A 15,989-nucleotide genomic window follows, 5' to 3' on the forward strand; every position below is an offset into this window, starting at 1 on the left:
AGTCATGCGACCATGTACGGTGAGAACAGGTATCGATTAGAGTAAAAACGTGATCCACACAGTGACATTGTGGGAATCACAATGTTCTCTCAACTTGTCACCTCATTCTTAATCTCTTTCTTCTTCTTCTTCTTCTTCTCTATCTTTCTCTTTATTTTTTGATGTACTGATCCACCGGGCCTTTCCTAGAAGGCAAAATGTTATTTATAGCTAAGCTCAATCTTTATCTTCCTATCATAACCTCCACTCTGCTGCTTTCATCCAGGAAAACCTGCCAAAATCACCCCCGCTGCAGCGTTTTCAGTGCTAGGCTACGTTTCAGAGGGAATTCATTTACTTTTACTTCACTGCATTTGTCTGACATCTGGGGTTACTTAACTGATTAAGATTTTACAAATGTGATGAATTTCTAAAATAAGATGCTATAGATGAAACTATCCGACGCTGTATAACATAGTTAAAATGGGTTTAACTTCCACAAGCTGTAAGACTGAAACAACACTCCTCACCAGGTGTGTTTACTTTAGTGCTTCAAGAGTATTTTTTGTTAATAAATTTAGCAATATTTCTTACTTTTACTTGTAACAGAGTAATTTTACAAAGGTATAAAAAGACATGAGTACTTCCTCTGCTCATTTTGTTTCACAGAATCCAACCTTTTCCCTTTGTGCCACCATGGCGGTCCCCACCACATGAGCATCATCTTTCGTACCCACCATTGCTTCTTTTGCTCTGTCGCCCTGACATTACGACTTTTACTCATCCACGTACCCAAAGCAGCTGGCCTCAGCGACTCTCTTGGTTTCTCTTTCTCTCTGTTTCTGATCCCTCGCTCTGTCTTGATTGAAAGGGTATGCATGGTTGGCACAAAAAGAAAGAAGGAAATAGATAATGATACCAGACCGTATTGTATGGAAAACCCTGACCTCTCACGTACGCAATTTGTCTCACACTCACTCACACATTTTCACACCCACACCCACTAAAATTCTCATTTCATATGAGCACATGGAGGAGAACGTTTCACCTTTTTATAGTGTTTGTCCATTATATCTTAAACATGCTTGCTCATATTTACATGTGTACTCTACATACTTTCACACACACACGCACACACACACACAGATCAATTTATGAGCTTGACGATGGCAAAAGAATAGATTTACACGTAAACATTTGCAAAGACTCACATGTTCAGCTAAAAGTCTGTTTGGTCGTTTTAAATCCACGGAAGACAAGTGAAATGTCCCTCTCTCTGCAGTTGTTTCTATGGTGTGTACTTTGCTGCATGTCTTTATTTACTCACTTGTGTTTTTATTATACATAAGTAAATACACTTCACTTTCTGTGTGTGTATGCATGTGTGCATGTATGTGTTTCCTTGGCAAATCTCCCGTCCATTTCTCCCACACTTTTCATCCAAATTCAGTTAAAAACATAAAAAGAAAGTGCAAATTATTGTGCATTTGCGTAAACCACTCTTATGTGAATATTAATGAGTTTAGTGCACATTAGTGTTTCTTGGAACTGCCGCCTGTTTCTAGATGTATGTATCTAATCCAATGAAACCTTCTTGCGAACCCACGCTGCAAATCTCCAGGGACCTGATTACACACACAAACACACACACACACAGCTCTTCTTCTCAGGCCTTTCAGGCATGTTTTTTTTCAGTTCATAGAGGACCAGAGCAGGATCTTGGCTGTATATGGTTTTGTCTGCGGGTCCTCAGGTCATCCATCAGCATTAAGTCAGAAGCACTTTGTCTCTGCCCCATATGCACCAAAGCTGGGAGTCTCTCACACCTGCATCCTGTCCCAGGGTCCACTGAGGACGTCAAGCACCAATTTTGCCAGATGTTGGTTTGACATCTTGACGACACAGCGGGCAAACACTCAGCTGAGATATTTAATAAGAGGAATTAACTGGCATTTAGAGTGGCACATCCAAAGCAAACGTTCTCAGTGGAGTGAACTCACATCCCCAGTGCTGCTGTAGAAGAGTGTGGCAGCTGTTTACAGGTATTAAACATCAGTAAGTAACAGCTGTCATATTATTAATACCTGCTAAGCATCAGAAAGCATGAACAGCTTTCTCCTCAGTGTTCTATTGTAGTTTTTACAGCTTGATACTCTCATGAAACCCATTTTACTTTAAACTCCCAAAATTACAAACAAGCTTGTATTACTTTTCTAATGACCATAGAAATGCCGGAGACGTGTGCTCTATCATTTTATGATCTTAACAGATTTTAAATTCACAGTTATAGTTAATGCAATAGTTTGATATTTTGTGAAATTGTTTTAGTCAACCTCTTGCTAAGAGATAGATGAGATCTGCACGTTAGATCTGTTAGAGCCAGGATGTGATTAGCTTAGCTTAGCATAAAGACTCTAAATGTTATCAGTTAGCATGATGTGACTTGTTTCATCATCACACAGACACAGACAGGTTGTGGAAAGAAGTCACATTTTTCACCAGTTTTGTCCAGGAGGTATATTTGCTACGATTATCTACTGAGTGCCTGAAACACACCCAGAGAAAGACCATTTCAAATACACTTCCTCATTTTTCAAGTTCTCACATAGATAGTCACAGAGAGTAAGACCTATGAACCAGCAAAGCTGTTGATAAACATATATGTTGTTAAAACAATCATTTCAACAATCATCACACCCATGTTGGAATCTCAGAAAATCGATAAATTATTATACACAGAGTCAGCCAAAATAACATATACACACTTCAGGGAAAAAGGGTAATGCCATCTGTTGAGAAAACATCGTACAACAGCACACAGTGTCATCGTAATTTGATCAAACTTCGAAAGGGGTATCTATATGTATAGAAGTACTTATACAAATTAAATATTTATGCATGTTTTTCTTTTCCTGGCTGACTCTGTATATGAAAAAAAAAGCTTCTGGGAGGATTGTGTCAATGTTTTCCTAACAGTCCAAAGGCAATCTGAAAAATCTAGTCAATGAACCACCTTGCCTGAAATCCATACAGCGAACACGCGCATGTCTCAAGCATGGCCACACAGGCGTCGCTATCAGCAGTTCACCTCTGAGTGACTGATCTAATGGATAATTCATCAGTGTGACAGTAATATTGATCATATCTCACCCTCTCATCATCGTTCAATAGCAGCTTCTCACTCATCCGTGTGCACCCACTAAATAATTTATTTCATCATAAACTGATAAACAAACACTGTGGGTGCCTGAGTGCATAAGGTGATATTGATCGTGTGCTGAATGCATCTGGGAAAGCTTTAATGTGTAAAAATATGTCAATCTTATCAGAGTGTGCATGCTGATTTATTTCTTGTTGTCACCACCAAACGGTCAAGGACCATTGACCTTCTTCGTCAGGTGAACTTTGTAACTGGGTCCCTCAAAAGGAAAAAACGCTGCTGCGGCGGATGTGAATTTAAATGCAACCGAAAGAATGACTACAGGCTGTGTTGTTACTGCCATCAAAGAAAAATAATGGCTGTTTCTGAAATTATACATGTAGCTTCTGAATGAAAATTGCAGAAGCAATTTAAGCTGTTTGTTCACCTTTCACATGATGGCCTGGATTCCCCAGAGGCTGTAATCAAGGACTCTGCACAGAGGAACAAAGCGCTGTTCATTCATCGTATTCAGGCACACAGCATTCACTTTGGTTTGTGTTCTTTCGCTCAAGACCTCAGACTTCTGCAGTGTGAAGTGAGAAATTTGAAAATCAGAAAGAGACTTTGTGCCAAATGTTTTTAACTTTTAATTTCATTTGTGAGCTGACATCCTACTGAGCATTTTATTTTACCATATGCAGGGTGAAATGAAAAGTTGGGAAAATTCAGTTTGCTGCTAAATTTACTTTCTAAATCCGTTTCTGTTGCCAACATGGTTTTTGCCAATGCTATTTCATCGTACCCACACGTAAACTGTTTCACGATTTAAACAGAAGTATTCAGACACACCTCTTTATGGATCTGTTTTTCAGGGGTTGGGCTCACCCTCTTACTTCCAGTGAAGGGAAATCTTAATGCTTCAGCATACCAACACATTTTGGACAATGCTATGCTTCCAACTTTGTGGCAACACTTTGGTGAAGGCCCTTTTCTATTCCAGCATGACTGTGCCCCAGTGCACAAAGCAAAGCTCCATAAAGACATGGTTGGATGAGTTTGGTGTGGAAGAACTTGACCTGTGTGACCTCACAAATGCTCTGCTGTATGAATGGGCAAACTCTCCCACAGAAACACTCGTGGTGAAACTTCCTTCAATTGTGATCTTTATCTACTCACCATTTTACTTTCGTATGTCAAGAGTATGACATGAGTCATTCAACTGGATGATAATTATAAATCTGCTCTCTGTGCTGTGTGTCTGTAAAGAACAATAAAGAACTATTGTCAGAAACCATCAGTCCTCCTCTGCTGTAGCTCAGCTGCAGCTACACACAACACTCATACACACATATACATTGACTCCCCTTTTTATATTCCTCATGGCTCTTGTTGGAAATAAATGGCAGCACCAAGAGTCATCAAGACAAAGTGATGGCGAGGGAGTCCAGAAGGAGAGAAAGGTGCAGACTAAGGGATGGGAGATGAAAGAATCGAGGTGAGGAAGAAAGCAAGGCGGGGGGAAAGAGCATTAAAGATTAAATAAGAGTAAATAAGACAGAGACGACTGTGGGAAAAAAATGAGAGGAACAAGGCTGGAACATATTCTGTACACAGAAAACAAACACGCAAAGATCTGTAGAGATGAGACATATCAGAAAGACAGATGGCATCTTTAAAAAAAGAAAAACAAATGAGAGAGAACAGCGGGCTGCGGCTGATAGCCCGTGCATATGTTGCCTGGAAGCCGCCTTATGAATTTTAATTTGTATTTGCTCATTAACCAAGATACCATATGACTTACAAGGAGCTGAGTGGTTTCCTTGCGGGCAGCAGACGAGGAGTATTTTGGGTCAGTTGGTGCAATGAGGAGGACTCTGATGGAGGAGATCTTCTCTGTATGTGATTATATCCAGTTTGATCCTGAAAGGGTTTGCAGTACCTAGAAGTATCACATCCAAAACTGCATTTGTGTTGTATATAAATTCTCTCTTATTTCCATACTTTGAGTTTGACACTTTGAGATGTTGGCTCTGACATTCCTTCTTTTGGACAGAAATATTTGCCAAATGAAAATTCAAGGGAGAGCACGCTAAAAAGAAGCCAACAGTGCTGCCAAAGAAACAGATTTGATAGGAGATTGCCACTTTAAAGGAATTAATCTTTGCTCTTCAGGTGATTAACTGGGTACTGGCAACAGTGCACACACACACACACACACACACTCACACACTGTTATCACAGCCTGCAGCTCTGTGTCAACCGCTTGTTTAGCCAGTCTTACTGTGAGAAGGTTTTGTTTTCCTTCCATTCATACAGTATGTGAATGAGATGATTCACCACACTAACAGTAAGATAATGAGGTTTGGTGAAGCTTTAAACAGGGCTCATCCTGGTCCTAATCATGCTCAGAACGGTTTAAATTCTGCCTAATGAAGCCTGGCACGTGAAAGATAATCACATCACTCTGTAGCTTGCAGGTTCACTTTCAGCAAGTGTGTGTGTGTGTGAGAGAGAGAGAGAGGGACCTAATGAGCCAATAGCATGTTATTTAGCGATTAGATTTTATTTATTATGTTTGCCTCATTTGTGTCTGTGTCTCCATGTCTCCACAGGTTCATCCTGGTCTTTGGATGTCTGGTTCTCTCTGTGTTTTCCACCATCCCTGCTCACCAGGAATTCTCCTCACACTGCCTGCTCATCCTGGTAGGACGGACACACACACACACACACTGCAAAGGAGAGCTTATCAAGTTGATATTATTCTTCTCTGATGAATTATGAATGTCACATGGTTAAGTTATTATTACTGAACATGAGTGATGCTCATGTCTGGAAATTCTTAGCATGGCAATGAACTAACTGATCATCAGTCTCTTGGTATTCAAAATCGCAATCAAAATCAAACCTCCAATCAAGCCTCCACCTGAGTCGAATAGAGGAAAATGATTTTGTCTGTACTGCTCAAAGCAAAAAAACAAACAAACAAACAAACAAGCAAAACAAAACTACATTTAAAAAGTATTCCAATAAAAGTATCCAAGTTACTGTGGATGATCTACAGAACTCACATTAAACCATTTCCATAGGGTCTATTTCTATTTCTTTGGTAGAAAGTAGTTCCAGTATAAGATAAAAATGTCTGTCCTTTATCCAGACTAATATGTGCACTGTTGGAAATGAAAAAGAAATGGAAAAGTGCTTTATTTTTATTTTCTGCTCTTGCTGTCTGGTTGAACAAAACCTTTAGAAATACAGCTGATTCACTTCCATGCAGTGAGGTGGACGAGAGGCCTTATTTTAACCACACAAGCACATCAACCAGCTGTAGGTTGTGGACTGTTTGGGCATCTCTAAGCACTGCTGCCTTTGGGTTCAAGTCATGGATGTGTCAAAGGAAAACGTGGATACCTGGGTCCTGTTCAGGCCTCATGAAAACATGCTCAAAAGATGTACTCAAGTACAGTAATGATAGTACAAGTATGTGTTTATTTCAGTGTGTCACAGCAAGGATGAACCTAGAAGCAAACTTCTAACCTACTAACTTGCATAGACTTTCTTTCTTTCTTTCTTTCTTTTCTCTGCGTTTGTAGCGTTTAAAGGTTAACACATGTGGGTTTTTGCGTGTGTGTCCTGCAGGAGTTTGTGATGATTGTAGTGTTTGGTCTGGAGTACATCATCAGGATATGGAGCGCTGGCTGCTGCTGCCGCTACCGAGGCTGGCAGGGTCGCCTCCGCTTCGCCAGGAAGCCGTTCTGTGTCATCGGTAGGTCTGTGTGCGTGTGTGTGTGTCTGGTATATTTAAAGGACACTGTCGATGTCATGCATCATCACAGCAAGCTTTTTGGCTGGATGTCATTGGATAGCCGGGCAAGAAATAAATCAATAAAATGTTATTTAATTATACTTTAACAATGAAGCTGCTCTCCAAACACATTCACTGCACTTATTCGTTCTTATTTTTGGCTTAATATTTCCCAAGCATTTATACCAAGAAAACTACAGATTTTTTTCAGCATGAACAGAAACATGTATTTCTGTTTGGTATTCGCATCATCCTTTGAAAGCTGTTCAATGCATTTAGTCAACAGGTAATGTCTCTTACCAATATGGAAATGTTGATGTGTCTGGTATCACATGAAGACACATTTAGAGGTTTGTGGTATTTCTTTTGCTCCAGCAGAGGGGAAGAGAGTCTGCTGGGAAATACAAGGGAAGAGAAAGTGGGATATCTCAGGGTTTTAGACAGAGTGACAGAGGAAGACTAATAGAGGCAGAAAAGGAAACAAACAGCTTGTAGTGAATCAATAGTTGTTTTAAAGGTGATGGACAGCTCCTGTTGTTAATATTGTGGAACCTGCGACCTTTAATTTTCACTCTTTTTACTCCCCAGACATTATTGTACTCATCGCCTCGGTTGCTGTGGTTTCAGCTGGTAGCCAAGGCAACATCTTCGCCACCTCTGCGCTGCGTAGCCTTCGTTTCCTTCAGATCCTGCGCATGGTGCGCATGGACCGCAGGGGAGGGACCTGGAAGCTCCTGGGATCTGTAGTGTATGCACATAGTAAGGTGGGACAACCGTTTCTCCTCTCCTGAATTTTACTTTTTGTGGCTCAGATCAAGATCAGACAGTGCCGTTATGTTTTTGTACCGGTTGCCGTCTGCCAAACTTGGTGAAGAGTAGTTTCACCTTTTGGTGTGGAGTTTTTTGTTTTCCTATGTTATCTTAGCAGCTCTTTTTGTCTGTTTGATCATGTTGGATATGACTAATGCTAAATACTCAGCTCAGTTCTGTTGTGTATTCCAGATTGCACAAGCAGGTGTACGCTAGAATATTATCAAACTTTTGCACTGAATACTCTTTTAAATTTAAACTGGGGATCAACCAGATTAAGAAAATTGTGCTTAATTTGGCACATTTATGTCAAATAACAAAGATGTCTTATTCTCTGTCACTGTAAATAAAAAATGAAAATGAATTATTGCATATTTTTCAATGCTTCTGTAAGGGGAGCAAATGATCCAATACATAATGTTTATCTTTCAAACCGTGTGACGTAAATCTTTATACTGGTGAAAGATATCGATATATATTTTTTTTTTTTTTTGCGTGTGTGTGTGTTCTAGGAGCTGGTGACCGCCTGGTACATTGGGTTCCTGGTGCTGATCTTCTCCTCCTTCCTGGTCTATCTGGTGGAGAAGGAATTTAATAAGGATTTCGCCACCTACGCCGACGCCCTGTGGTGGGGCACGGTGAGCACAAAAAATAAAAATAAAATCATAATGTCCTTGTGTGCTAAGGTATTTTTAAAAAGTCAGACAGTGTGACTAAGCTTTGTGATTTTATTTCAACAAAAAATATGTGTACTGTATGTTTTTTTTTTTTTTAGAACAACCATAACTCATTTAACTGACAGCCACATAGTGTTGAAATCATGAAATATGTTTGGAATAAGTTTCCCCATCCAACATAGAATGCTGCCCTTAATCCAAATCAGGGACAGCAGCAAAAGTGGATGTCAGCAGTGCTATATTTCCATTTACAGTTTCTCTCTGACCTTAATGACATCTGCTATATAAAAACCAACAGCAAAGCCCTTTAAAGTCACACTTCGCTGGCTGCACTGCACTGTTTCCTCATACATCTAAAACCTATCATACCTTAGAACCGTGGAAACAGACAACACACGAACAAGAAGTGGTCCAGTGAATAAATTCAATTTCCTCTTGCTGCCAAGTGAGACTGGCCTGTTAGGCTTGTGGGAATGGCTCTCAGATACACTCTGTTTCTATTATTCTGTTATTCTGTGGCCTTGGAGCATCTTTCTGGTAGATAATAGAAGCTTTCAAGTTATTTTTTTTGTGAAAAAGGTGAAGTTTAGTCACAGAAATTTGAAAGATTTATGAGTCAATGCAAAAACTGACAAAGAGAAAACATCCATGTAAATCTGCAACATCCATGATTTTCTATATATATTAATCATATATTAATTAGATTAGATATAAACAGGGCATCATTTGCTGAGTGTAGCACGAGGCCCCTGGACAGCGGCGATAAATTCATCCAGTTGGTGATCACAATACAAGATTACAGTAAACCTCTGGAGCTTAGCATGATTTTGAGTTGAAGAATTAGAGCTCAGGAGGAGGCTGCTTGTTTGTGCTGCCGGATCAGTACTGTTTGAGTGATTTTATTTGAGTGTGTGACTGCAATGCACCACATTTCACTGATGCAAAAATTACACCACGGCTGTCAGTGATGACGCAAGTGTCCAGAATCACCATTTACTGCTCACAGTAAACTACTGAGTGTCTGATATGGAGGGCGTAGTGAATGAGTGAGGTGCAGATTTCAGACAAAGTCCTGGTTATCTAAGTGCTGACCTCTGACCCCACAGATCACCCTTACAACCATCGGCTACGGAGACAAGACCCCTCAGACGTGGACGGGGCGGTTATTATCAGCCGGTTTTGCTCTGCTGGGGATTTCCTTCTTCGCCCTGCCAGCTGTGAGCCGAACTGATTACATTTATGTTGTCGCAGCTCATGCTCACCTCATGCTTTGTCATTTTTTTAGAATTTTCTGCAAATGTAAAATTCTGTGTCTGTGTGTGTGTTTATCCTTTGTAGGGAATCCTCGGGTCAGGTTTTGCCCTGAAAGTGCAAGAGCAGCATCGACAGAAGCACTTTGAAAAGAGGAGGAACCCAGCTGCCAGCCTCATTCAGGTAGAGAACAAATACACACTTTAACTCCACAGAATTTCTTTTGGCAGCAGCTGAGGTTCGAGAAGTTTCTCTGCCTTTTATGTGCCTCTTTTTATGTATGTTTGTGTGTGCTTAACCCTAGAACACTAACGTTAAAATTAGTAACACCATCACTAACGTTGGGTATATTTTACCCGATATAATATCTCGGATAAAATACAGTTTATCACACCAGCGTTCATCATGCCATATAGGACACACAGTGGCCACCTCTTGGTTTTTCTTTCACAGCTGTACTGAGCACACATTTGGTCGAAAATATCAACACATCCCTTCATTTGGTTGTAAAATTCGATCACTTCAAAATTGTGTGGGTGAAAATCACCCGACGTTAGTGTTCTAGGGTTAATGTCTGTTCTGTGGACCTTTCACTGTGCGTCCCTGTGTCTGAATAAAAACAGTGTGAGTGTGTTTTGTCCACTCTTTACCCCTTCGATGGGACTGCTGGGAATACGCTGAAGTGAGCGTACCTTCACTCCTATAAGAGTGAAAGTGTTTCATTAAGAATATGAGAGTGTGAGCGTGTGAGAGTCCTTCCTGGGCTGTCAGGGTGTGTAGCTGATGATAACTAACGGTGTGTGAGACACGCTGTCATCTCTCAGGTCCAACAGCAACACACACTGCCAGGATTTATGAGCCGTTTCCATCACGATTGTTCCCTGGGCAGACGCTCCTCCAAACCGTCACTCATTGTAATAGACAAGACCAGCTGCATTACTATCTAATGAACAATAAATATCTCCTCTGTGTGTGTGTGTGTGTGTGTATTTCTATATGTTTGCATCTGACAGTGTCTGTGTTACTTTGTGTGCTTGCATGCATGTGTGTGTTCTTTGAAACTCCCTCTACCTTGGCCTACTTACTGAATTTTTCCATCAAATAAAGCAGCTTGTATGGTATCATTTTTTGTTCTCAATGAGATCTAAATATGCATGATTTGGTAATAATTTTTGTCAGTTAATATGTAATACTAATTATCTTTACAGTCACAATGTGGTGATAAAATATCTGCAAAAAATCAAATGAAATTTGAGTCAGATGTTTTGCAGTTAACCCAGTTTTCAGCATTTGGAAGTAGAAATACTGCCGAACGTCTCCACTATTACCCACACTGTCTGTAAAATACTGCACATTGTTTGCCACAATGAGTCTCATTCCCAGGTATTGTTGTTGTGGCTCATCCGAACCACCAACCCAAAATGTTGTTAACTGAACATCTGTGAAAGGGACTCAACCCCAACTATTTTTTCCAAAACGCTCACTTCATGTTTAATGGCGCAATCAGCCGATCCTTGTCAGTTTGTAAAGCTCTGAATATCACTGCACCAATGGAAGAGCTGCTGCAAGCTGTAAATAATGAATACCATAAACTTGTTTTTGGATGAGTGACTGATGTATATTATGCACAATTTTAATAATACAATTATTTGTGCAAGTGAAACATCTAAATACTGTGTCATCTGTTTGACCTATAAACTTCCTTTAATCATGGACACGTATGCCTTATAATAGAGTGGTTTATTATACAACAGTATGGTTGCATTCAGTTTTGTTTCACTTCCAAAGAAGTGGTTTAGCTGATTTGAGTAAAGTGAGGATTTGTTTAAAACCTGTCTGGTTGTCTCACCATCTGTGAATTCCCAGGTCTCAGTATGATATTTTCATACATAAGATTAATCAGTTCTTATATCTTGTCTTGTCTGTCCTCCCTGTTATCAATTCGTACCAGTTGTTATGTTTGACAAAGACCAGTCGGTGCCCAGTTGATCCTTAAGAAGCAATTAATCCACTGTGTGCATGGATCTTGTTTCTGTTTTACTGGCTTTGTGTCAAGCACCTGGTCACTGTCTGTTGCCTGCCAAGCTCATAACATTTTCCTCAACAGGTAAAAGGAAACTTGGAAGCAGCTTTGATGTGTTAAATATGTGGATGACATTATTATTCTGTCCATCACTTCACTCCCCCATCTCACACACACCTCTCCCTGCTTTTTACCACTGTGTGTTGTGTGTGTGTGTGTGTGTGTGTCGGTGTGTACTGTATGCAGGGCAGGATATTGCCACTGTCTTCAAGCCTCAGCAGCTGGTCAGTTGTAAAGTTCACCTGCTGCAATAACTATTTAGCTTACAAATTGTATTTTTAGAACAAGACTGAAGCTCCAATTGACTTTAAAGTAATCTGTAGAGTAGCATAACAACCAAGAGCCGAAACTGACCAGCATTTGGCAGGAAGCCGGTGTTAATTTCCCAACCTGTCTGTCTAAAGTGTTTAAAATATCAAGGCTTTCCAGTCATGTCACAAATCTTGTACCCCCACCTGGCACCATTGAGGAAGCTCAGTGAGTTCAAAATAGTTCAAAACGTAAAGAGAACAACCTGAAGAAATGATTGTGGTGGACGTAGGTCATTTCTGCAAAACGGCCCGTACATTTGTCTTCAAATAAGGGTTAGCTTTGAGTCCAAATTACTTATTCTTGTAACCTGAATCTGGCTTTAAACATTTAATTTGAACAGCAGTCTCTCATGCTCAAGTGATGGACTTGTTTAATGAGCAAGTGAAGTTCCCATCACATCATGTCAAATCAACAAAGGTGTTTGTGTAGAAACACAATCCGTTGTTTGTAGTCATACTGAGGACCTCCAATATGGCTGCCAGCTGGTTGCATCCCCTGAAACGTGTGTGAGTGTATCTCAGTCACATTTTCCTCACTATATTTGTGCCATTGCCCTTCTGTGTCATGTGTTCTGTGTCCATGTGAATGTGTGTGTGTGAGTCTTGTCCATCTCTGCTCCCTCCCCCACCCAGGCGGCTTGGCGTCTGTACTCCACCGACGGTGCTCGTCCCTACCTCAGAGCCACCTGGCACCACTACCAAAGTGCACTCCCCCCCTTCAGGCATGTATCCCCACCACCATCACCACCATCACCGGCCCCATCTCGCTCCAACAACCCCCAACCACATTGCATCAACATTACCCCAAGTACTAATCAGCTTTTCCCCCCTCCTCACCTACCTTCTCTCATTTCTTTCCCAACTTATACATTCCTCCCTCGCCCCTTTTTCCTCCCACACTTTACCCTGTCAATTGTTTCATTTATCACTATTTTATTTATCCTGTCGACTCTGCACGTAGTGTGTCTGGCGTAGTTATGCTGCTGATGAGAACTCGGTTTCCATTGCTACCTGGAAGCCTCATTTGAAGGCGTTGCATACCTGCAGCCCCGCCAAGTAGGTAACAACTTACAGACTTACAAACATGGCCGCTGCTGCTCAGCCTTCTCCTCATGTCTTCCTCCTCAGCTGGTGTCTGCTCGTCTGCATCGGTGCAGCTTCATCTCTTTTTCCACTGTATGACTCACTGTTATGCTGCAATGCAACCTTTTCTTTTTTTTTAAAATAAACATACCTGTATTAACCTTTGTTTTTTTTCCATTCTGAGAAGGTTTGCTTAGTATGCATGATCTTTAACACCCCTCAGACAGTTGTGCTAAAATACTCACATGTGAGACAGGTTCTTATTTGTGCAGAACGAAGCTAATTCCACATTAAAGAAAGTGGAATTTTTAATTGTTTTGATACCACAAAAAACAATAATAATAATTATAATAAACATTTGACACTCACGGTCAAATCACCTTTGGTCTGGGCCATGTCAGACCCAATTTTTGGGATCTCCAAACAAAACTCAGTTTTAGCATTTACATAAGTTCAGTGTTTCACTAACATTTGAGTCATCCTGCGTACTTAGAAAGTGGACAAAAAAGGATGATGACCATTCATGCTTTCACACACACACACACACACACACACACACACACACACACACACACACGCACACCAGATTTAGATTCTTCTCACCTGAGTGCTTAACCTGTACTGTGCATGGCCAGACCTTGCATGTGCTTGTGAAAAATTAACCCCATTGAATTTCCTTCTTTTTGTTTTCTTTTGGCTTGATGCCTCTCATATCCATTAGTGGAATCATCTGTATAGAGCTGTTTTAATCTGCTGGAGTACTGATTTCTCTCCCTTTGTCTCCTCCTCTTTGTCCCACTAACCACTGAAGGAAAGAGCAGGGCGAGACTACTTACAGGTTTGTATGACTCTTAGTTTATTACTCCAAAGACACAAACATGTACGCACACACTCAACATATGACACAATAAGGTAAAGGCCTTTTGTCATAACATCTGATTTTCTCGGCTTGTTAGGTTTATTTTTTAATTCTCATTTTCATGAAATTCAGTGGAAGGATGTACCATGAGCTAAGAAAGAAAACACTGTGCCGAGATTCTTACAGTGAAATTGCAGCCATCCTCCTGATAAATCCCGAGTTCCATCAAAGCTGTCTAAAAATACTTATTTCAGAAGCTGAAAGTTTAATTCTGTTGCCTCCAGAGAGTTTCCTCCTGTCCAGTCAAGCTTTTAGTGTTGCTGCTTGAATGTACCACGATATTTTCTGCAGTGATATTACTACATGCATGCAAACGTTTAAAATACCGGAAGCAGCTTCATTAACCATTAATGTAAACTTTCACACATTGTTACAACACATAATGATGAAATTGCCTGGAAAACTCTCATTGCTTGACATAATTTAAGAGGTAATATAGCTAACAGGGAGTGGTAGAGGTGCAGCAAAGTGTCTGTGCAGATGGGGATCCCTAAATGAGAGAAAGTTTAGACTATGCTCACATGCATTGTTAGTTGTTTGAAGGTAATAAAAACACTGAAAGAAGGTTCACTGAAGTGCTATTACATACCAAATAAACAGATAATTAGCATGTACAATGACAAGGTTGCTGTGCTTGACAAAAGGGAAACCAGAGGTGTCAGGTTAGCATTTAATTGCCACTTGAGTATCACCAGAAACAACAGTAGCGAATACTTTCTCTGAAGTGCTCTGCTGAAGTATAGTTGTTGAGATGAAGTGACAAAGATCATGTTTCAACATCATACGCAGACTGAGAGTATATGGCAACTGAGTATTAGAAGAGCTACTTTCTTATGATCTTTTTGTACTGGCACAATGTGCTGCTTTTCCCAGCTTTCATCTCCTTTCTTCATTTTGTATTCACTTTTCTAACTTTTCTCCATCTCTCACTTTGTCTCTCCTCCTTTCATTACTGTTTCATTGCACTTGACTCTCAGGCAGGGAAGGGTGATGGGCTTCTTTGTCTTTGTTCAGTGTGTGTGTGTGTACGTGTGTGTGTGTACGTGTGTGTGCATGCACACACGCCTTCAAGACAGGAGCCTGTACCATGTCTGTACCATGACGCACTTTTTCCATTGGGATGGTATTTATATAACTCATCAAACAAAAGTCTAGGAAAGACAGAGTGAGGTTGAAAAGGGGAAGGAGAGGGGAGGGGAGGGGAGATAGGGGATTTCGGAGAAGGGAAGAAGACAGAGAGATTTGTGAGTTTAATTATGCTAGTATACTTTTTACAGTGCAGCACATCTTTGGAAACATTCGGAGGCCTTATATTGAGCCAGCAGCTTCTGAAGCATTTAAACCTAAGACAGCCACACACACACATAAAGAATAAGTTTATTCTCTCATTCAAACAAACAACTCTCTCATCCTTAAACAAAACAACATTTAATTAGGCTTTGTTGCATCCACAACAACATTTATCCCCAACAAATCCTTCTGTTTAAAGGACAGAATTTAATTGGGCTTTCCTTTCTTAGAAACTTTTGCTGCAGAAAGTCCAATTTCCACTTGTGAAATCATAATTATGCTCTCTTTTATGACACTGTTTCTTTTCTGTATGTTCCCCTCCACCAAGGGACCACACGGCTCTCTGTGTTATTAGTGGTTTTACAGACTGTCGGCTGTCAGCAGTAGGTGCCTTGGTAAACGGGTTGGTGGTTTTGGTTTAAGCAGACTTGTAAACACCAGTGGCAGTAAACATTAAGCACACCACAAAGTACTACAGCGGACATCATGCCGAGTTTAAGTGTGCTGGATGTTGGCAGTGAGAGGCAACATGAAATAAAGGATAATGGGGGCTTAATGTGGAGTTTATGTGTGTAGGCAGGTGTGCCTGCAAGTGTGTGTGTCTGACTGTATTTGTACCTCCTGGTGCAGTTTAATTCGACC

General features: G+C 40.6%; 1 protein-coding gene across 1 annotated transcript in view; it reads left to right on the forward strand.

The window, feature by feature from the left end:
* Positions 1–15,989, forward strand: part of kcnq5a (potassium voltage-gated channel, KQT-like subfamily, member 5a) — an 83,894-nt gene that overhangs the window by 52,214 nt on the left and 15,691 nt on the right. The window contains exons 2-9 of the mRNA XM_046402732.1: positions 5,734–5,824; positions 6,758–6,884; positions 7,512–7,687; positions 8,246–8,371; positions 9,517–9,627; positions 9,749–9,844; positions 13,017–13,111; positions 13,950–13,976. Of these exons, the coding sequence (XP_046258688.1) occupies positions 5,734–5,824; positions 6,758–6,884; positions 7,512–7,687; positions 8,246–8,371; positions 9,517–9,627; positions 9,749–9,844; positions 13,017–13,111; positions 13,950–13,976 (849 nt within the window). The remainder of the gene's footprint in view (positions 1–5,733; positions 5,825–6,757; positions 6,885–7,511; positions 7,688–8,245; positions 8,372–9,516; positions 9,628–9,748; positions 9,845–13,016; positions 13,112–13,949; positions 13,977–15,989) is intronic.

This window comes from Scatophagus argus, chromosome 10 (assembly GCF_020382885.2).
Source record: "Scatophagus argus isolate fScaArg1 chromosome 10, fScaArg1.pri, whole genome shotgun sequence".
Lineage (NCBI taxonomy): Eukaryota > Metazoa > Chordata > Actinopteri > Scatophagidae > Scatophagus > Scatophagus argus.